Raw genomic sequence first — 23018 nt, 5'->3', positions numbered from 1 at the left:
AAGACACTACTTGAAATTTTCATTTATATGTCTGTGATTCTCAAGGCTCTGCCCTTAAATGGGACACTATCTAACTTCTGGTTTTGCAGTGGTAATTGTGGCTGCTAAATTATGCTCAAATAATTATATTTGAGGCTACCCTTCAAAATCAGGTTCTAGAAGATATGGCATTCTGATGTGGTGTTATTGGACATAAGACAGATTTTACCATCCTTACTCTCAGAAATTGCACTGGATTCTGCAATTAGTCCCATTAATAACAGTCAGACTATTTGTGGAGAAAAGTATTACTCAATGTAAGCTGACAGAACTGGATCCTAGATTAATAAGTATTATGGTAGTAGAAACTCTGTTTTAGAGAGAGATACATTATATTTCTTCCCGAAATCATCTTATGTCTGGGTATTCTAGTTAGCATTGACATCTAAGTAATGACCTCAATATTAGTCTGGCTCCAAAATTCAGTTATATCGTTTACCCACTGTTTATTTTATCCTAGCAATTTGTAGTACAATAAATGTATTTAATTCAAATTTTGGTTTTAAAGAAAGAGAAAGAAAAGAAAGCTATTTGAGAATATGAAATTGAATATAGAAAAAAGTTACTTTTTATGTAAGATTTCCTACACTTTGTATTTATTGGCTGTCTAGAGTATACTAGTCCATTGGTGCATTTTTTAATAACCTGTTATGGACTATCTACATCAGATTTATCTATATGTAGAGCTTTGTGGACCGAGCCTGTGAATTGTAATATAAAGAGAAGACAGATATACACATTTTTTCTTATTAAAATACAAAATTACTTCCTTGGGAGGTAGATTACATACTTTTTTAAAAAACAACATCTGTGATACTATTTAAATTTTAATAATGCCAATAACTTTCTTTCAACAGAGGAATTCAAGGGCTCGACAATAGTTGAATTAATGAAAAAAGAAGGCACCACCCTGGGGCTTACGGTATCAGGTGGAATTGACAAGGATGGGAAACCAAGAGTATCTAACCTTCGTCAAGGAGGAATCGCTGCTAGGTAACCACATCTCAAGCTACAAAATACATTATATGATATGATTGCTTCAAAAATACATACCGCATCAAAAAGGTCACTAATAAGTAAGTGACTACCAGCATCTGTAGGGCAGCACATCAGAGCAGAGAAGCTCTATAAAAAGCATTTCAATAGTATTTGAACCATTGCAACCCTCAAGGCTGCTCTGATACATACAAGAAGTACTGACACATTGTTTCAAGAATAATTTATTTTTTTATAAACTGTTTAAATTTAATTAACTGCTGTTCTTGAATAAAACCTACAAAACACACTGGCTGTGTCTAGACTGACAAGTTTTTCCGCAATAGCAGCTGATTTTGCGGAAAAACTTGCCAGCTGTCTACACTGGCCGCTTGAATTTCCGCAAGAGCACTGACGATCTCATGTAAGAAATCAGTGCTTCTTGCGGAAATACTATGCTGCTCCCGTTCGGGCAAAAGTCCTTTTGCGTAAAGCTTTTGTGCAAAAGGGCCAGTGTAGGCAGCTCAGATTTGTTTTGCGCAAAAAAGCCCCGATCGCGAAAATGGTGATCTGGGCTTTTTTGCGGAAAAGCGTGTCTAGATTGGCATGGACGCTTTTCCGCAAAAAGTACTTTTGTGGAAAAGCGTCCATGCCAATCTAGACGCCCTTTTCCGCAAATGCTTTTAACGGAAAACTTTTCCATTAAAAGCATTTGTGGAAAATCATGCCAGTCTAGACGTAGCCACTATGTATCACATCAAGGAAAAATATAGTTGAAAATCTCAGACAAGGTACTATCATAGTTTCGAATGGCTGTTGATTACCTGCTTATTTAAAATTTAAATAAAACAAACCATAGCTCATTTGCCTGCTTCCACAGAGAAAGCAGAACAAGCTGCTATGGGAGGAGATGTAGCTGGGGAAACTGAGATTAAGGCAAATTATTCCAAGTAACTGAGCAGAACATATGTCAGTGGGCTCTGGCTTACCTGCTGGAGTTGTGAAGTTGGCTGTGGAGGTAACAACTTGTTCAAAAAATACTTCTGGCAGTAGCCCAAGCAGAGAGAGGTTGGGGGGAGGCAGGGGCTTGAAAGAACACTGATGGAGAGAAATAATCCCAGGTATAGCTAAGTATTGTAACTGGCCTTATTATGCAGTTCCAGTGCATAGGTCAGCTTTTCCTACATCATAATAAACACTGTAAAGCTTCTCTTCTATATATTTTATATATTAAATTAGATTAAATTCTTGAAACATCATTTAGCTATTTGGAAAATCAGCCCAAGAAGGGTTTTACTTGTTTGACTTTAGTTGTGTGGTAAGATTAGTTTTTAATCCACTCTTGAAATGTAATTGAAAGCAACTCTGCTAATGTAGCAAAATGAGATACAAGTTTATGGAAAAGAAAATGTGTCTGTTGCAGAAGTGACCAACTGGACGTGGGAGACTACATCAAATCTGTGAATGGAATCAACCTGACAAAATTTCGCCACGACGAAATCATCAGCCTTCTCAAGAATGTTGGTGAGAGGGTTGTTCTAGAAGTGGAGTATGAGCTCCCTCCAGTCTGTAAGTACTGAAAGGATAAACTGGAATCCTCTAACACATAGAACAGCAGAATATAGAATTTTCAATAAGAGGTTTTAGAAATGTGTGTTTTCTCTGCAGTTAGTGCAGTAATGGTCAAATCAAATGATTATGTAGTATAGGATTTTAAAAATTGCCTAATTGGCTAAGGAGCATAAGTCCTGTTGAAAGCTTCCAAATATAGCCAATGTAAACCATTTCTGGGGAAGAGCATTAAATGAGGACCATGTGAAATACATTTGATATATTCAGAGACAAGAGAACTATGGCGTGGTGTGTGGGAAGATAATAGGAACTGAAAACTCTACTTTGGCTTCCTCTGTGATAATAGAATCATAGAATGCTAGAACTGGAAGAGACCTTGAGAGGTCATCCAAGCCCAGTCCCCTTCCCTGTTTGCAGGACCAAACACTTGATAAATGTTTATCTAAGATGCTCTTAAATATCTCCAGTGAGGGAGATTCCACAACCCTCCTAGGCAATTTACTACAGTGGTTAACCACTCTGACAGATAGGAAGTTTTTCCTAATGTCCAAACTAAACCTCCCTTGCTGCAATTGAATAGTGCCCATTAGTTTTACCAGTGCCCCTGCCTTCCTCCTTTTAAGATACAGTCCTCTTCCATGCATAAAGCCCCACAAAGCCCTCCCAGGGTTAATACTTTGCCTTTATGATTTCTGGAGTTATGGGATCACCCCATAACATCTTTAGGCACTGCCAACTCACTCCTTTCCTCCTGTCCTCTTCAAGTGCCATGCTTCAGCATATGCATGGCAGGAACTTTCTGGGTGATAGACTTACCTGCCTGTCAGTGTACAACTTTGCTGTTGTTTGTATCTCTGCCACCTCACTGATCTCTACCACAGTCTGAGACTCAGGGTTATGTTAGAGTGCACCAGTATAATAAGCAAATCACAGAAGAGGCAAGAGGGATAATGTGAACCAGACAGCCCCCTCTCCCCCCAAAGAGTTTAGAGCAGTGGTTCTCAACTCGTTTCAGTCCACAGACCACCAGGCCAATCAAAAAAATTTTGTGGACCACCTCCAGCACATGTAGCACAGGAAGAACAACACAGCAACTGCTCAGCATGACGGCGGCAGCTACACTGACGCTCAGAGCCTCAGATGGAAGTTACTGGTAACACAATGTGGTTGCGTCCTAGGTGACACTATGGATGACACGCCACATGCTTGTGAACACGGCGTAAAACAGCCTAATAGTGGTGCCTGATCACACCGTGTGACTTTGGACAGTGTTCCTGTGGACCACCAAAAATGTCACCATGGACCACCAGTTGAGAACCACAGGTTTAGAGTGAGGGAGAGAGCTGGCCAACAGATCACCTACTCCCTTAAGACATTAGGCATGGAAGGTTGTTTTAGGCACAGAAGGCAGATGGGGGCAAGGGATGTGCTGGGAGCTGTGGTTGAGAGGGTGAATGGAGAACTTCATGCTATACAAAATGGACTCCAAAATTCAAGTTCGCATTGACACCCAAAGCTCATTGACTACCTTATTGTGGGTCTTGTTATGAAAAGAAGTATACACAGTCCTGTTTAACATCTTTCTTCCCTCACTTCCTAATTTTTAAAAGTGTGTGCATGAGAGAGAGAGAAAGAATTAGTAACAATTGGGAGGTGTTGGGTCAGGGGGGGAGCTGGAGTGAGGGAGAGCTGGAAAGATGGGGGCTGGAACAGGAGGGACTGTTAGTGACAGCTGGTTGGCAAACAGGTAGCTGCTGAAGCTCTGTCAGCCAGATAAGAAAAGTAAGTGCTCTTTCCTATTGCTCATTGACAGGGCTCGACAAACCACTGATTCTACTCGCCCATAGTGAGTAGATTTCAGCCAGTCGCTCCATGAGCCCCATTCACCGGCGCTGCACGGACGCGCAGTGCTGGTCAAGCGTATGCGCAGTGTGGGGCTGGCGAGTTGCTCTCACCGCAGTTTGTCAGGCCCTGCTCATTGACATTGAGCAAGAAGGGTGCATGTCTACAGGGTTCAGCATGTCCTTACTTTGCTCACTTAGGCAGCGTCTCCCCAGCTACACTGTTCTTTATGCCTGTGTGAGGGGGACATGTACTGTCTATGCTGCCAGAAGTGTGCAATATAGACATACCGTCAAACACAGAGCCAGATCCCTCAGTGGCTGTAATTTGGAATTACTATCTATTGAACTATGTGATTATATGACAGTTTAGGCTAAAGATCTGATCCACAATGTTCGCAGTAAGGTCATGAGATGTAGTTAATTACAGCTTTTAAAAACTTTTACAGTTGAACTGTTCCCATTTTGTGATCAGAAATGCAATCGCTGCCTGGATTAGAAGCAGTGCAGAGCTATGAATCTGATCAGACAGTTTTCCTTTTAAATCTTTCAGCTGTACAAGGATCAGGTGTCATTTTTAGAACGGTGGAAGTTACTTTACATAAAGAAGGGAACACTTTCGGGTTTGTAATACGAGGTAAGTCATCCTTAAATATGAATGGTGTGAAAATCTAGATCAGCACAAGCTAAATAGGGATAAGTTTTTATGATACCATACAATCATATTTCAAGATTTGTTCACCATTTGTAAATCCTGTGTGATTAATTCATGATTTCTTCTGTACTTAATATACTGTGTTTATGAACTCATATAATTCTTTATTTCTAGAGCAATAGTAATAAATACATTATGCCAAGAACATAACTGACTTTGGTTCACATAAGGCCAAATCCTGGTCCCAGTGAAGTTAATAGGAAGTGTGCCATTTGCAATGGGCTCAGGGCTCTTAATGGAGCTAATCTTAGGCCTTGTCTCCACTTATTGGAGGATCCACGTTCTGGCAATCGATCTTCCGGGGTTCGATTTAGTGGGTCCAGTAAAGACCCGTTAAATAGAATGCTGAGGATGCCTCCATTGACCACGGTACTCCTCACTATACTACTTGGGAGCATTTCTCCCATGGATTTCCCTCTGTGAGACTGCCCCTGAAAATCGATGCAAAGTACATTAACTCCAGCTATGCAATTCACATAGCTGGAGTTGCCTATCTTGCATCAGTTTTCTCTGCTAGTTTAGACCTGGCCTTACATAGTAGTTGTTTATGTTAACTATTAAAATTTGATTTATGGTTTAAGAACATCCCACACCTCTAGTATAATGTGAATCCTCATGCTGAATTGGAGAACAGAAAACCTTCATGAAGCTTTTAGACAGTGATACCCACATGGTAAATTGTGGGAGTTTATTAACTCATAGACTTCAGAGTCAGAAGGGACCACCATGATTATCTCTAGTCTATTCCCCTGTATGCTGCAGGTCACAGAACCTCATAGAACCCTAAGCTCAGGGAAAACCATGTCCTGTGTTTTTATTTCAATATTTAGCATCTCCCAGTGGTCACTGTTGGGTTCTTCTAAGTACAATTTTTCCCTTCCTTCTCCTGTCCCCATTTGACCATCCAGCAAAGCATTCAGGATACCTAGTGTGAATGTCCATACAGGTGAGCATAAAGAGTATGTACTGAAAACAAAAAAAAGGAATGGATTTGTGGGGGCTTTTAAGAAATGAAAATCCCCCTTTAACAAATCTTATTCAAAAGGAGCAGTAGAGTAGGAATCCCCTGTATGTAAGCTAGCATAGCACTGCTCCACATGTGCAGACATGTAGGTGTATTTTAGTGGCTTAATAGTTTTTGCTTTTCTAACCAATCTCTAAGTGTGCATGCTGCAACCTTTGGAATTACATTTTGGAAATTAGTTTTCATAAAAAAACCCAGTACAAAGGTCTTTTATTTCATTCCCCTTTTCTAGGTGGAGCACATGATGACAGAAATAAATCTCGTCCTGTTGTAATAACATGTGTTAGACCTGGAGGGCCTGCTGACAGGTAAAATTCATTTTTCTCTGTAGTGAGAGAAAAGTTAGATTGTTTGTGACAAAAGTTAAGAGAGTCATCTGTGGAGCACAGTATACAATGTTCAAATCCAATCCTTTGAAGTTAAAAAAAAATCATGCATTTAATTGTAGTGACAGTAGGCAACCAGAGGAGCTTTGCACACTGTATTTCAAAATGTATTTCTCTTGCACTACAGAAACAAATTATCTAGATGTGTATTTTTTCTGATAACACATTAGAGCTAATCCTAACCTGAGTTATTACTCCTAAAGGAGTTATTACTCACTCCTTTCTCAGGCTTCACTCCCACTCCATCATTCCTGAATAAGGAGTTTAGGATATGGCCATATTACGTTGTGTGTGTATGTGTGTATATGTATAGACACACACGTGCATGCACAATGGTTATATATATATATATATATATATATATATATATATATATATATAAAATCTTGTATCTGTAAAAAAGAAGAAAAAAGCTATTTTGGTAAGGTTCTATATGTCAGTTACATTTTCAGAAATGGCATTGGTGTCCTTAGAACGTTAAAGGAGCTAAACAGACAGTTTCTTTAAAGGATGCTGAGTTCTCTAGCTTATGCTTAGAAAGTTTGCTTATGGCTAACATTAATAAACAGACAAGTGTTCAAAAATACTTGCTTTTTTTCTGTTTTCCTCCTACCCTGCCCATTTCTCTGAAACTTGAATTAAGAATAGGAATAATTTTTGCTAATAATTCAGGATGTATTATGATATATGCTTAGGAGGGAGGATGGCATTGCTAGCCAATTTTCTTTCAGATAGCAGGTTGGGAAGAAGTGAACTGTCCAAATGAGTTGAAGGATGTAAATCAGGAGGTGATTCCTCACAGTTGGCAATCTGCCTTTTCATCAATGTGTTTGTGCTTGGAGCATGTGTGAGAGAGAGAGCATATATTGTAACAAAACCAATATCTAATATCAGTCCGCTGTGACTTGATTATTTAGTAATGGGTAGTTTTTCCCATCACTGATTTTCCGATTAAAGCAATTTCCTTTTCACAGTGACCCCTGAACACTTTTAATGTCAAAGTAAATGTTAAAAGTAAAGTCAAGTGGGATGGATGTCAGAAAGAGCGTCAGTGAATCGCTTTGCGCAAGTGGCTATTATCTCCAAACCACATTATGTTAAATTAATAAGGACTGTTCCTTTAACTTCCCTCAGAGAGGGCACAATCAAACCTGGTGACAGGTTGCTGAGTGTGGATGGAATTCGACTCCTTGGAACATCACATGCTGAAGCCATGAGTATTCTGAAGCAGTGTGGGCAGGAAGCAACTCTGCTGATAGAATATGACGTCTCGGTAATGGGTAAGTTGAAATTCTGAGCTTTAGTTCTGGGAGACATCCATGACATTTTACTCTCTATCTCTGATAAGCTACTTCAAAATTGATGATGACCTTTTATACCTCAGATATTCCCATCAGAACCACCTCATTCATATTTTTTGGTTTGTGGGGAGGTGAGCGGAGTATTGTAATTTATAGTCTTGATAATTTGTGGTTTGTAAAGTGAAGCCACACTGTGGATCCTAGCAAAATAACTCTCTCAGTGACTATGTTTGTACAAAGTAGATAAAGGTGTGTACGCATTTCTATCCAGATTGTACAAATGGGAGGCTTATTTGTTGTGGCAGGAGTCCTTATTTTATTTTGCCAATGTAGCTGCCAACAGCACAGAAAAAGCCATCCAACCTCAGATATTCTGAAACAGATGTGCAAAGGAGTGTGAGAGAGCAAGAAGAAAGTAGGAAGGAAAACTGAGAGGTGCAAATTGAGCTTTAATTTTTATGCAGGATCTCGTAGGAATCCAGTGAAGATATTTAATGAAGGACTAAATGTGGCCAGAATATAAGACTAGGTAGATGGTTCTGTATAGCAGAGTTTTGAATAGAAGTTTCCTCTACTTTTGGAGAGACATTCCATCACCTTCGTTTCCTAGGCTTTTGATGAGAACTTGAGCCTAGAGGTGGAGGAGTTATCCGAGCAGCTGGACACCTTGTTCAGCACGCTCTCAGCCTATACCCCTACCTATGTTGTAGTACCAGTGCATGATGGGGTCCTGAAAATTTCCAGGACCCTCTGGCAAACCTCATCATCCATCCCTTCCCCTTCCAAAAGGGCCAAAAACAAGTAATTCATCCTGGCCAAATGATTTGAGTACTCTCCTCTAGTCACCTCACCTCTACTCCTGCTGCTTGTCTCTGTGGCCAATGAAAAGGACAACCGGGGCATACCATTTCAGCTCCCAAAAATAAAGAGGTCAAAAGACTGGACCTTTTTGTGTGGAAAATTTATTCAACAGCCAGCCTGCAATTTCAGGTGGCAAAATACCGGTCTTTCTTGGGAAGGTACAATTTTAACTTATGAGACTCCCTCCATACGTTCAAGGAGTCCCTTCCCCAAGATTTAGCCTAGGAATTTGGCATCTGGTGAAGGAAGATACCATAGCAGCATGGTGCTCTCTTCATTTGGCATGGCATGTGGCTAGGTAGTCAGTGGTAGTCATAAGGCACAACCCCTGATTTCAGACCGCTGGCCTCTCTCAAGAAATGAAGACCTCGATTCAGGTCTTCCCATTTGATGAGAATGAACTTTTTGCAGAGTAGACAGACATGAGGCTGTGTGGGTTAAGGGTGCTTGAGCTACCCTTTGCTCACTGGATATGCATATGCTGCAGTCTGCAAAGAAGCAGTTCTGGCCATCTCGGCCTCCAAGGCCTTGGCAGCCTCAACAGGATTCTGCAAGGAAAAAGAATAGAGAAATGAGCTTTATACCTTAAAGCCGCCTTCCTCCCCCTCACCCACACAGTCTGGACTAGCAAAGCGTACAGGTGTCCAGATATATCAATATGTTTCCACAGCACTCAAGGGGGCACAAGGCTGCCCCTACGGATTCCACTAGGACAAAAATCTGTGGCCGCTGTGCATGTGGGCAGGGGTGGCCCGTGAGCCTAGGCAAACGAGGCAGTTGCCTAGGGCGCTGCCAGCCCAGGGGCCTGATGATGACATCACGGGGCACCGGGGTGCCCCATGATTACGTCATGGCCGTTGACGGCCGTGCAGGTGGGGGTGCCAGTCGCGCCTTCCGCCTGGGGCACCAGCTGCCGCAGCCAGCCTCGGGCCGCTCCTGCATGTGGGCATGCACGTGTCTAGAATGGAATGGACATAAGCAACATTACAAAGACCAACATTTACGAAGAGGCAGGTAACCATTTGTTCAGAGTTATGAGCATTTCAGAGGTACAACCAATCTCCATTTCCAAGGTGTTTGTAACTCTGAGGTTCTATTATATTAAATGTACACCTTTAGTGAATCATTTCACCTCTTTATCTGTGTCTACACTGTACACTAAGCAAAGGCTCTGACTCAGGTTTGAGCCCAAACCCGTCTTCTATCCCCATACACATCGATCTGATGTGGGTCCTTCATCTTGGGGTGAAGATCAGATACCAAGTCTTCCTGTAGTGTGGCAGTGTGGAGGCAGCTTAAGCTGGACATTGAAATCAGAATATGTAGGCCAGTATAGACATGTTAGCACTTCTGAGAGACCCAGATGTAGCAATTGTAAGGCCAGACTTACAATGCATTGTGAACGCTTCAGCCTGGGCTTGGAAACACTGAGTTCACAATTCCGAGTCCCATAGACCTGGCTGTACAGTGCAGTATAGATTTGGTATCTGTATCTCTTTTTCCTCTCCTTGCTTTGTCTGTCTTGGTTGTGGATGGCGTGGAGCAGGGGCTACCTCTTACTGTGTGTCTGCACATAGCCTCAAACAATGGAGCCTGACCTGAGGTGGGGCTCTACGCACTACTGTAATACCAATAATGGTAGCAGCATTCCTTGCCTCTTGATCACACTATGTCACTTTCTTCTTGAAAGCCTTCCAGCTGCATTGAGCTTTATGGGACTATGCATGAGTTTAAAGTTACTCACATGCTTAAATATCTTGCCGAGTTAGGCAAAGAACTTACCAACATGAAAGGGATTCTATCTGCCTGTTGTGGCTTCTTTGGAAATGTGTCTTCTTGTTTCATGATTCATGGAAAACATTATGATGTAATTTCAAGAGGCTTTGAAATAATGAGAAAAAGAAATAATAGATTCATCTCTGAAAATGATAGGAAAACATGTTCTACAGTGACAGCTTGAGGAAAACGCTCTTCACGATGAATTAGGAGCATAGAAATGTTCTGGCATAATAGAGATGGCAATCTGTGAGGTGTCTTTCTTTTCCCTAAACCATCTCATTCTGTTTTGATGATGAAACAGGATGATTGCTCATATTTCCCAAAAGATTTAGGGGAGATTACATATATTTCTGATTTTGTGAGAAATAAATAATGCTGCAAGTCCTTGTGTGTCTGCACAGGAGAAGTATAAGAAAATTTCACACTAAATTTAGTATCATGCAGAGATACTATAAACTGCATGGACTTTATAGCTTTTTTCGTGGTAGTCCTTAGATTAAGCCATTGATGGGAGATTCACTGCTCTTTTTTATCAATGAATGATTTAAAGGTCTCTTCAGGAAGAGGAAAACATATAAGCCAAGTCAATTGGCTTTGTGAGGTAATACATATGGGGACATTTTCCCCCAAAGATATCTATAGTAAAACTTGTTATTCTGCACTGGAATGCATCTCTTTCTAGAGTACATGGTGTAGGGTACTGGAATAATCTTTACATGGAGAATTACTGCTTTAGATTGAAATAAATTCTTAAATTGTTCAAGCTAGAAATACTGTACTATAGTTAGCCAAGTGAGTTTCATAGCTTATTTTTGATAGTGGATGAGCATTAAATCACACTTGCCTAAGAGAACAAATCTAGAGCTCAGGTTTTCTTCAAGGAGGAGCTTCATTTCAGCGATCTTATGGGCACAGATGAGAAATCCTGTAAAAGTGCCACTATAGTCTCACAACAAGATATTTACACAAATTCCAGATTAAGGCTCCCAGGGTGTGTCTAGACTACATGCCTCCTTCGACGGAGGCATGTAGATTAGCCAGATCGGAAGAGGGAAATGAAGCCGCGATTAAAATAATCGCGGCTTCATTTAAATTTAAATGGCTGCCCCGATCTGCCGATCAGCTGTTTGTCGGCAGATCGGGGGAGTCTGGACGCGATGCCCCGACAAAGAAGCCTTTCTTCATCGACACAGGTAAGCCTGGTTTCACGAGGCTTACCTGTGTCGATGAAGAAAGGCTTCTTTGTCGGGGCATCGCGTCCAGACTCCCCCGATCTGCCGACAAACAGCTGATCGGCAGATCGGGGCAGCCATTTAAATTTAAATGAAGCCGCGATTATTTTAATCGCGGCTTCATTTCCCTCTTCCGATCTGGCTAATCTACATGCCTCCGTCGAAGGAGGCATGTAGTCTAGACACACCCCCAGTGTCCTCATCCAAGAGGAGGAACAAAAGTTTATTAATGGATTTCTTAATGATCAGAATGGGGAACATGACTTTCAGCCTTTCTAAAAACATGTGGCTCATAATGACCATATATACTCTGGATGCTAATGAAAAAATTTCTGAAAAGTTTGAGGAAAATTCATCCATCAGCTTGGATTTCTGGACATGAAAATAGTACCATAATTTAGAATTCTGACTTCTTAGCTACCATTTTTGTGCAATTCTAACAAAAATATAGCTTATTGTTGCCCTTCAAGTGGTCTGCCTTGTTACATCTTGACAATTCCTGTAAAGGGAATCTTTGCAGTAAAGCGGTCATAAGTAAGAAAAAATAAATTGCTAGATTATAGTGTCTGAGTATTTTGTGGTTGGCTGCACCTAAGGGAGAACATAATGAACCTTTTGTAACACATCACTTTAATAGAAGCTTCCTCTTAGCTTAAGTAGTAGGTACCTGTATTATTATTATTAGAACCAAAGGAACAGAGTTCTAATCCTAGTTTGCATATTTGGCTTCTTTGTCTAGCAAATACAATATTTGTTTGTAGAAATGGCTTCATTGAACAATGGCAAGCAACAATTGTTTCCTTGAAAATGACAAGGAAATTAGCCAAGTTGATTTTGAGTTCTATGTCTTTAAAAATCACTCTGACTGTAGAGCCTCTCAGTAGCAACTGCTTTGCTAAAGCTTCACCCAAAGTATTAGATGAACATGATGTTTATTCTCTCGTATAACTTTACACAGAAGAATATATTAATGTGCTTATTTTCTCAACTCTTAAAGACAGTTCATCATAATATGTTAAAGTTATCAATGCTTTGTTTACAACACTTTTTAAAAATATGCTACCAAGTGTCTTACCTCATTGGGTCACTTTAGCTAAAATATTTGGTTCATAGAGTAGCTAAAGAGCAATAATTTTAAAGGGATACAGTCATAAAAATCTGCCTTAGTATTTAGTAACTCTTTTATTAAGAGTTACCAAGAACCCTCCTGGCAGGGTTGTGTATGTTGTGTAATCTATACAATATGATGACCACTTTTAAAAACGAGAAGTGGAAAAGACAAACCCTAGGGATTGTTCCTAAGATTCACAGTGCATCATAAAGCAAGGGGATCTAATCTTGAAGAAATTCTAGAGCCCCTAAATTCTACAGATTAAGGGAAGGCTGAAGGAGCTGGGGACTCTGCATAGCTTTGCAGCAATGGGAGGAGACAGGACTCTTGCTAAGGTTAAGAATTCAGCAAGAGACTGTGAGCGAGGAGGATCTCCTATACTCCGTCTTTTGTTAAAAACTTAAAGTTAGCAAAGATTTAATCTATTAAAAGAAACTTTGATGGGGAGAATGGGATCTGGCATTTGAAGGAGACTGCTAATAGCTGCACTATCAAAAGGCTTGGATCCCACAGTACTCTAAATGCAAATGATTTGATCCTTTAACATACATTTTCTCTCATATGTCCCTTTAGGGACAGACTCACTATGCGTGTCAAATGTATACTGAAAGGTCCTGCTATTGTCATAGTGACCTTAGGAGCTGAAATATTAATCTGCCTTATCGTCATTACACACCTAGGGGAAAAAAACCATTACATTTAAAGAACAGTGTTATGTTTGCAAAGTCAAGGACAGAAAAGTTAAGAAATACCACTTACTTTGCCTGTAAGGTTGCCTGTTTGCCCATTTTCACTGCCCAGGCTCCTCAGCCTAGCTCAGTGTCCAGCCTGCAGCTCCTTGTCCCATTCAGGGTATGTCTACACTGCCACCTTAGTTCAAACTAGGGTGGCTAATGTAGGCATTCAAACTTGCAAATGAAGCTCGGGATTTAAATATCCCAGGCTTTATTTGCATGTTCCCGGGTGCTGCCATTTTTAAATGCCCCGTAGTTTGAACTCCCTGCCCACAGCTACACGCGGCACGGGCTAGGTAGTTTGAATTAAAGCTCCTAATTCGAACTACCGTTATTCCTCCTGCGCCCGGGAACATGCAAATAAAACCTGGGATATTTAAATCCTGGGCTTCATTTGCAAGTTTGAATGCCTACATTAGCCACCCTAGGCTAGCCACCCATTTGCAAGTTCGAACTAGGGTGGCAGTGTAGACATACCCTCAGTGTCTTTGACCAGCCAGTCCTAGTCTCTCCCCTCAGTTCCCAGTTTCCACCCCCATCTTCCTGTCCAAGTCCCACCCAAGCTACCAGTCCCCATTTCCCTCTCCCACTCCTTGCTGCCTCCAATCCCAGTCTTCCCATTACCTCAGGATCCTTTTTTAAATCTACTCCTACCTCCACCTACCCATTGGCAGGGGTGGCTCTTTGTTCCCTTTACTTGCAAATTAGGCAGGTTCCTCCTCCTTACTGCCTGAGCACAGCAGGAGGGTCATTGAGTGTATAAGACCCAAGGTATGGCCCAGGGTGGGCAATAATTTTCACAGGAGGGCCACTTCATTAATTTTGGTATGTGGTCACGGCCCGGGCCGGAGGCAGAAGCAGTGGAGCTGAGAACTAGCCTCCCCCAGAGTTGTCTGCAGTTGGAGACTTTGACTGAAAAACCACAGTCTCGCCGCTGCCACATTGCCTGCAGCCACCCAGGGTTGCTGTGACTATTTAAAGGGCTCACAGCTCTGACCATGACTGGGAGCCATGAGCCATTTAAATAGGATCCTGCTGCCTGAGTCACCGCCTGGAAATTCAGTGGCACGGGCAACAGGATATAAATAGAAAGCAGCCAGATTCAATCCGCAAGCCAGATCAAAGTGTTAGGTGGGCCGGATCCGTCCCCCAGGCTGCATCTTGTTCAGCCTTGGTGTGTCCGCAGCTAACCAAGGTCAGCTGACTCAGGCTTCTGAGACTCAGACTCTGGGGCTAAAAATCAGGATGTGGATGTTCAGGTGTCAGCTGGAGCCTGAGTTCTGGGACCTACCAGCCTCATAGTGTCCCACAGCTCAGGCTCTGGCCTGAACCAAAACATCTACACAATGATTTTTCAGCCCTAGACCAGGAGCCCCAGGAACTGAATCAACTGCTATGGGCCAGCCGCAGGCTATTTTATCCCTGTGTAGGCACACCCTGAAAGCACAGAAGAGATGAGCTCTCTGCTCTTAGTTTAGTATGTGGATCTGGATCTGGTGTAACCCACAGTAGCCAAGAGGTTCCCTTGCAGAGAAAGTTTATCTCAGCACCAGGATGGAGCATCCCCACTGCAGACAGAACCATGGGAAATTTATCTACTAAAAGCTAAAACATCTGTAGTGAACACGGGCAAATTGCAACTTGTAACTTGTCAACATTCAGGCAGTTTTTCCAAGGATGGTTCAACTTCAAGTCTCTGCTCAAAGGCATGAGAGTGCTAGAGATTTTTAATGTAAATGCTGACATAACTTCTGAAAATGGTCAAAACAATGCATTTTCTTGAAGCCCCATTCTGAGAAATGGCTAAATTGTTTTATGTGAAGTTTTCAAAAAGAATAATCAATAAATTGCAGCCTGAGGAAAATTTCAGCACAAATAATTTGTGACAAAGTTATAAACAGCTAAAGACAGGAGCTTATAATGGTGTCAGGCAACCTTAGTAATAGGTGATGTTACAAACTTCATGTATTGTGCTGGATCTGCTAAATCCAGTTGCCTTTCTTATTTGTTATCTGTTCTTGTTTGTTGATCTAATTTGTTATTCATGTCTGTTAGTAGAAGATTGCTGAAAAACAGGGAGGAATCTTTACTTTTTATACTCACAGTATTTTTTTTCTTTACACAACTTCATGATGGTCCCTGAGGAGAAGTAAAAAGAGTTCTGTGGTGCCGTATAGCTTACAAATTACTCTAACAGGCTCAATTAACATTTCTGTCTAGTACTTATGAAACCAAGGGGTTATTAAATGCAGTTTCATCCACTTTGTTCTGTAAGAGAGAAAAATTATAATGGTGAAATGAAATTTTATTATTACACAATAAGTAAAAATAAAGTTTCATTATCTGAAATAATAAGAGAGAAGGGGGATTCATTCTATTCAAAGAACCACTTATAATAGAAAAGTGTTGTGGTGTCGTGTACTTGCTGTTAATTTGCACCCTGAGAAATGGAGACATCTGCTTTCAAATATTTATTAGGAAATCGGACAATATTTAGATCAGCAGAGGAGAGATTCCAATTTTTTATTTATATATATATATAAATATAGTACCTACCGTTTTTATGCAGGGCCTCTATCTATGTGGGAGGACTGCTAGTGTGTCCTCCCATGTATTCTGAGGGAACTGACTTGACTTTTTGTATTCCAATTAAAGTTCCTATGTCCCTCAATGAGAGTCAGGCAGCAACCCATGTAAGCCGCCTCTGAGTGTTGAACAGCTGCTCCCTGCCATTCTTGTTACAGAGGTTGAACCTCCTTTGTCCGGAACCCTCGGGACCTGAATGGTCCTGAACCACAGATTTTACTGGACAAGGGGAGGTCAAGCTCTGCTCCCGGCTGGAACTGCACTTCATGCTACCTGTCCCGCTGCCTCCAGCCCCAGCCAGGGCTATGTCCCTCACTGCACCAGCCCTGGACAAGGACCAGCCCCACTGCCTCCAGCCCTATTGGGGCTGTGCTCCCCACCATGCCAGCCCCACTGGAGTTGTGTTCTCTCCCCCCCCCCCCGCCCCCCCGCCAGCCCAGACTGAGCTGTGCTTCTGTACCTGGCCATTGTGGGCTCTCTGGGGGTATGTCTACACTACCACCCTAGTTCGAACTAGGATGGTTAATGTAGTCAATCGAAGTTGCAAATGAAGCCCGGGATTTAAATATCCCAGGCTTCATTTGCATCTTGCCGGGCACCACCATTTTTAAATCCGCGGTAATTCGGACTCCGTGCCCGTGGCTACACGCGGCATGGAGTAGATAGTTCGAATTAGGCTTCGAATTAGGTTTTCCACGAGGAGTAACGGTAGTTCGAATCAGATATTTAAATCCCGGGCTTCATTTGCAACTTTGATTGACTACATTAACCACCCTAGTTTGAACTAGGGTGGTAGTGTAGACATACCCTGGTTCAGCAATATCCCTGGTCCTGCTAGACCATAGATATTGCTGAACCAGAGAGTCCCGGATTTTAGAATTTCAACCTGTAAAAGAAATACCAGTTTTGGATAACTTATTGTGAAACATTTTCATTTCACTCCTAGGAAAAATCTTTTCTGAGCAGTGATATAGCTGATATACTCCCCACACTCAGTTGGCCCTTCAGGTATTAGTACCTGTGCCTCTGAAAAGTCATATTAGTAGTAGTGTGGCTTTTCCAGAATATCATTTTTATTGTGCTGCTTTCTCTCAAGTGTTCTGCAGAATGATGTTCTAGTTTCATCTGCCAGCTACATACATTGAAGCAGGGTAATTAAAGGTAGTTAAAACTAAACTCTTGCTCTTTATATGAAGATGGAAGAGACAATTACCTGTTCTGTAACTGATGCTCTTCGGGATGTGTTGCTCATGTTCATTCAGCATAGGTGTGTGTGCCTGCCATATGCACCAATGCCAGAAGTTTTTCCCTAAGCAGTACCTGTATAGGCTGGGGTCCCCCGTGCCTCCTGGAGTGGCGTGCACATGCCATGCTATCTAGAACACTCTCTGTCTCCTCACTCCTCGGTGCCTTCTTATCGGAACTCCGATAGAGGGGATGCGGGTGGGAGCTACACATCTCCAGGAATGGACATGAGCTACACATCTCCAGGAACACCAGTTACAGAATAGGTAACTGTTCTCTTCGAGAGCTTGCTCATGTCCATTCAGCATAGGTGACTGTAAGCAGTGTCTGTGGAGGTGGGTGGGAGTTATGAACATGCAGACTGCGGTACAGCCCTGCCAAATGCAGCATCGTCCTTGGCCTGCTGCGTGATGGCGTAATGAGACCATACAAGGGGAATGCTTGCTGCAGCTAAGGTCAGAGCATTCTTTTCCAAACACTGTCAGTGGCGGTAAGAAGGAACTGAGGAGGGAAAGGCTAGGGAGTGTCCTATGTAGCACGGCATGTGCACACCACTCCAAGGGGCACTAGAGACCCCGGCCCCTATGGGTACTGCTTAGGGGAAAACGTCCATGCTGGTGCATATAGCAGGAACACACACCTATGTTTAATGGACATGAGCTAGCACTCAAAGAATTCAGAGTTCTGGGTCTGTCTTCGAAAAGTGCTTGTGCAAAGCACTAGAAGAAGAGACTAGCCTATCCCAACCTGGGCCTCTCAGATATCACAAGTCTCTGCGTTATCCATTGTTTATATGTCAGTAAATCCTAAACTGCGGTCACTCCATGAGTGGGGTAAAAACCCCAATGTGTGTCTACAAATGTCTTTAATATAATCTGGGACTAAAACAACTGAAATGCATTAATCCTAGTAGTTTGTTGTTGCATGGCATTCCTCCAGGGAAAGTTACAATTGTTTGGTGCCCTAACTGTGCATTTCCAACCCCTACAATGTTTGGATTTCTCTTCAATTTAACCTTTTCACTGAATTTCCTGGGTTTATAGTACTTGGTTTGAGGATAATTACAACATCCATATAATATATTTCACCTTCAATGCTTGTCATTCCACGACTTACTACTTCCTGACAGCCCTCCTAATCGGTGGATGTCCTATGTAACTGTCGGGACGTATTTGTATTGTGTTTATTTTTTTCATTGATAGACATCCATCAACCTGGATGAAACCATCCACCTCTAAAAATAACATGATGTATTTTATTTAATTGGTGTTGGCATAAAAGCTGGAACTTTTGAGCCTTTTAGAATAGGGCTGGAATTTCTGCTTACTTCCAGCTGGTATATATTCTCCAGCCTGAAGAATATATTCTGCAGGGAATTTCCTTACTGGGTAGAGTAAAATGTCCTCTTGTCATATCTATTATTAAGTATAATTGTAGTGTCACAGGTAGGGAAAGCGTGAATCATTTGTCTCTGCATGTTGAATGAAGACTATCCTGATGTGCTGGGTAGGGGAGTAGGAAAAGCAGTTGGAAAGAGGACTGCAGTCCCAAATACATACTCACACTTAAATCTCAGTGGAGATTAAACAAATGTTCATTCTTTAAGCTGGCTCATCTGTTATTTATTGTGCTGGATAAAACCAAACTAATTGGCATAACGAGTCCTCTCAGTTTATATAACTCTGAAAAAGAATTGCACAAGGCAGATGAAGTGCTTAAATTCAGGGCAAAAATGTCATCATGTCACAAAAGGCAGGCTGATAATTAAGCATCTCAAAGATTAAAGAAACTTCTGAACCTGACATGTAGTGCGGGAGAAACTCTATAACCAGAAAAATCCAATTAAAAAATGTCAACCACTGGAGCTGGCTTACTGACGCTGCATCAAACCAGGCGACCAAGGACTAGGAGTGGAATAGAATTTCTGAATATTAGAAAGGGCTTGGGCTGTTTTATCTGGGGCTGCGGGTGAAGCAGGCTTGTCTCTGAAGGAACAACAAACAGTGGTGTTAACAATGGTAGCATCCACTGTCCGTGGAAAGATGAACTTTGCTCATTTTACTAGAGCCTTCCCAAAGCAGTTTGTGGGGATAGGCAGGGGAAGCTTGAATTGAACACCTGTGCAGTATATCCTCTTGACAGTTTTTACCAGCAGGCCACAGAGACTGCGCATGATGGATTTGGTGCAGGGGAGAGGGGCTGGCAAGTCCTTTAGGCCAGTGGTTCCCAACGGCTGGGCTGCGGACCGGGGCCGGGCTGCGGACCGGAGCTGGGCCATGAACCACTGGCTGCCAGGCCACGGCACACTGCCAGGTAATGCCCCCATGGCCTGATGATTGGCTCGGCGGGGTTCCCCATAAGCTGCGCAGCTGCTAATTGAGCTGGTGTGCTGTGGCTGGAGCCGGGACCATGGTGAGGCTGCCCGTTCTGGGGCAGCCTCCCCACAACCCTGGTTCCAGTTCAAGTGGCTGCTATGCAGCCTCGCTGGCAGGGCCACATGGATGGCAGCTGATCCGGCGGCTTGGGACAGGGCCGCATGGAGGGCGGCTGCTCCAACGGCGAGGGCCGGGGCTGCATGGAGGGCAGATGCTCCAGTGGCCTGGGCCAGGGCCAGGTGGAGGGCGGCTGCGGCTAGAGGAAAAGCTCCCGGGCACCCCAGGCCAGTCTCCTGCCCCACTTCTCATGTGGGAGGAGAGACCAAAGAACCTTCCGCCACGCAAGCCGGCTTTCCTCCCACCCATGCTGGCACTGCCAGGAGGCTCCCTCTTCCTGGCCTCCAGCTGCTCCCAGCCCAGCCAGTGTGCACACACAGGAACCTGCCACCGCCTGGCCGTGCTGGTCCCTGGAGGCTGGTTCGGGGACTCCCTGGCAGGGTGGCCGGGGCTGAGCAGGGGCTACCACTACCCAAGCGACTAGGGTCGGGTGAAGGGACAAGGCGGGAGAAGCCCTCCGAGCCAGAGTCAGCACCCCATCACTTTCAGCCCAACCTCTCCCCAGCTTGGTCCCTTCTTTCGTTTGCACTCCTCGCCCCCTTCTTCCTTTTCCCTTCCCTTCTCCGTCCTCCCCCCGGTTCCCTTATGGTTTGCATACAAGTGCAATGTAAAATAACACACGACTGCTTAAAATTAATTACCATAATGAATATGCAAATATTTCTGTGCTGGTCCGCCAAACGTTTTTTAATGAGTTTGCCAGTCCGTGGTATGAAAAAAGGTTGGGAACCACTACTTTAGGCCAAAGCCTAGAACATCATTAATAAGTATGAACTGAGGCTAAACTTGGAGATAATGGGCTAAATGATTTCCATTATACAAGTGCAAAGTCCTGATCAGGCAAAGTATTTAAGCAGGTGCTGAATTGTATGTAAGTGCATCTCGAGTGCTTTACTGAACAGAGATGAATTTAAGCAGGTGCTTACATTTAAATATGTTTTTCATTTCCTGGCCTAAATCTCGAATAATTCAATTGAAGGTGCTCTGGAATAAAACTGCTGTGAGATCAGAATCAGACCCAGTGAGGTTCCATTTGAAAACTCTATATGAGATTAGAGAGTCTATCAAAATAAAGAACTCAATAATAATGGGGGATTTCAATTATCCCCATATTGACTGGGTAAATGTCACCTCAGGACAAATTGCAGAGACGAAAATTTCTTGATACCTTAAATGACTGCTTCTTGGAGCAGCTGCTACAGGAATCCACAAGGAGAGAGGCAATTCTCGATTTAGTCCAAAGTGGAGCGCAGGATCTGGTCCAAGAGGTAATTATAACAGGACCGCTTGGAAATATTGACCATAATATAATAACATTTAACATTCCTGTGGTGGGAAGAACACCTCAGCAGCCCAACACGGTGGCATTTAATTTCAGAAAGGGGAACTATGCAAAAATGAAGAGGTTAGTTAAACAGAAATTAAAAGGTATAGTGACTAAAGTAAAATCCCTGTAAGCTGCATGGACACTTTTCAAAGACACCATAATAGAGGCCCAACTTAAATGTATACCCCAATTTAACAAACACAGTAGAAGAACTAAAAAAAGAGCCACCATGACTTAAAAACCATGTAAAAGAAGCAGAGCAAGATAAAAAGGCATCTTTTAAAAAGCGGAAGTCAAATCCTAGTGAGGTAAATATAAAGGAGCATAAACACTGACAAATTAAGGGTAAAAATGTAACAAGAAAAGCCAAAAAGGAGTTGGAAGAACAGCTAGCTAAAAACTCAAAAGGTAAGAACAAAATGTTTTTTAAGTACATCAGAGGCAGGAAGCCTGCTAAACAACCAGTGGAGCTCCTGGACAATTGAGATACAAAAGGAGCACTTAAAGACAATAAAGTCATTGCAGAGAAACTAAACAAATTCTTTGCTTCAGTCTTCACGGCTGAGGATGTAAGGGAGATCCCAAAACCTGACCCGTCCTTTGTAGGTGACAAATATGAGGACTTGTCACAGATTGAAGTGCCATTAGAGGAGGTTTTGGAATTAATTGATAAACTTATCTGTACCGAGTCACCAGGACCAGATGGCATTCACCCAAGAGTTCTAAAAGAACTCAAATGTGAAATTGTGGAACTATTAACTATGGTTTGTAACCTATCATTTAAATCGGCTTCTGTACCCAGTGACTGGAAGATAGCTAATGTAATGCCAATATTTTAAAAGGGCGCTAGAGACGATCACAGAAATTACAGACCAGTAAGTCTAACCTCAGTACCGAGCAAATTATTTGAAACAATAGTAATGAATAAAATTGTCAGACACATAGAAGAACATAATTTGTTGGGAAAGTCAACATGGTTTCTGTAAAGGGAAATCACGTCATACTAATCTATTAGAGGTCTTTGAAGGGGTCAACAAAGGTAGACAAGGGGGATCCAGTAGATATAGTGTACTTAGATTTCCAGAAAGCCTTTGACAAGGTCCCTTACTGAAGGTTCTTACGTAAATTAAGTTGACATGGGATAAGAGGGAAGATTTTTTCATGGACTGAGAACTGGTTAAAAGACAGGAAACAAAGAGTAGGAATAAATGGAGAGGGGTAACTAGTGGTGTTCCCCAAGGGTCAGTCCTAGGACCAATCCTATTCAACCTATTCAGAAATTATCTGAAAAAAGGGGTAAACAGTGAGGTGGCAAAGTTTGCAGACAATACTAAACTGCTCAAGGTAGTTAAGACCAAAGCAGACTGTGAAGAACTTCAAAAAGATCTCACAAAACTAAGTGATTGGGCAACAAAATGGGAAATGAATTGAATGTGGATAAATGTAAAGTAATGCACATTGGAAAAAATAACCCCAACTATACATAAAATATGATGGGGGCTAATTTAGCTAAAACTAATCAGGAAAGAGATCTTGGAGTCATCATAGATAGTTCTCTGAATACATCCACGCAGTATGCAGAGCCAGTCAAAAAAGCAAACAGGATGTTAGGAATCATTAAAAAAGGGATAGAGAATAAGATGGAGAATATCTTACTGCCCTTATATAAATCCATGGTATGACCGCATCTTGAATACTGCCTACAGATGCGGTCTCCTCATCTCAAAAATATATACTGGCATTAGAAATGGTTCAGAAAAGGGCAACTAAAATGATTAGGGGCTTGGAACGGGTCCCA

At 42.3% G+C, this 23018-nt stretch overlaps 1 protein-coding gene across 17 annotated transcripts in view; it reads left to right on the top strand.

Annotated features, from left to right (window-relative positions):
• The window catches only part of GRIP1 (glutamate receptor interacting protein 1), a 511591-nt gene that overhangs the window by 377920 nt on the left and 110653 nt on the right, over window positions 1-23018 (top strand). For all 17 annotated transcript variants that reach the window (XM_075931263.1, XM_075931307.1, XM_075931276.1 and 14 more), the window contains exons 3-7: window positions 897-1032; window positions 2438-2583; window positions 4981-5064; window positions 6399-6474; window positions 7687-7832. In XM_075931263.1, the coding sequence (XP_075787378.1) occupies window positions 897-1032; window positions 2438-2583; window positions 4981-5064; window positions 6399-6474; window positions 7687-7832 (588 nt within the window). The remainder of the gene's footprint in view (window positions 1-896; window positions 1033-2437; window positions 2584-4980; window positions 5065-6398; window positions 6475-7686; window positions 7833-23018) is intronic.

This window comes from Pelodiscus sinensis, chromosome 1 (assembly GCF_049634645.1).
Source record: "Pelodiscus sinensis isolate JC-2024 chromosome 1, ASM4963464v1, whole genome shotgun sequence".
Classification (NCBI taxonomy): domain Eukaryota; kingdom Metazoa; phylum Chordata; order Testudines; family Trionychidae; genus Pelodiscus; species Pelodiscus sinensis.
The sequence above is the reverse complement of the archived record's forward strand: the minus strand, read 5'-3'. Positions and strand labels throughout refer to the sequence as shown.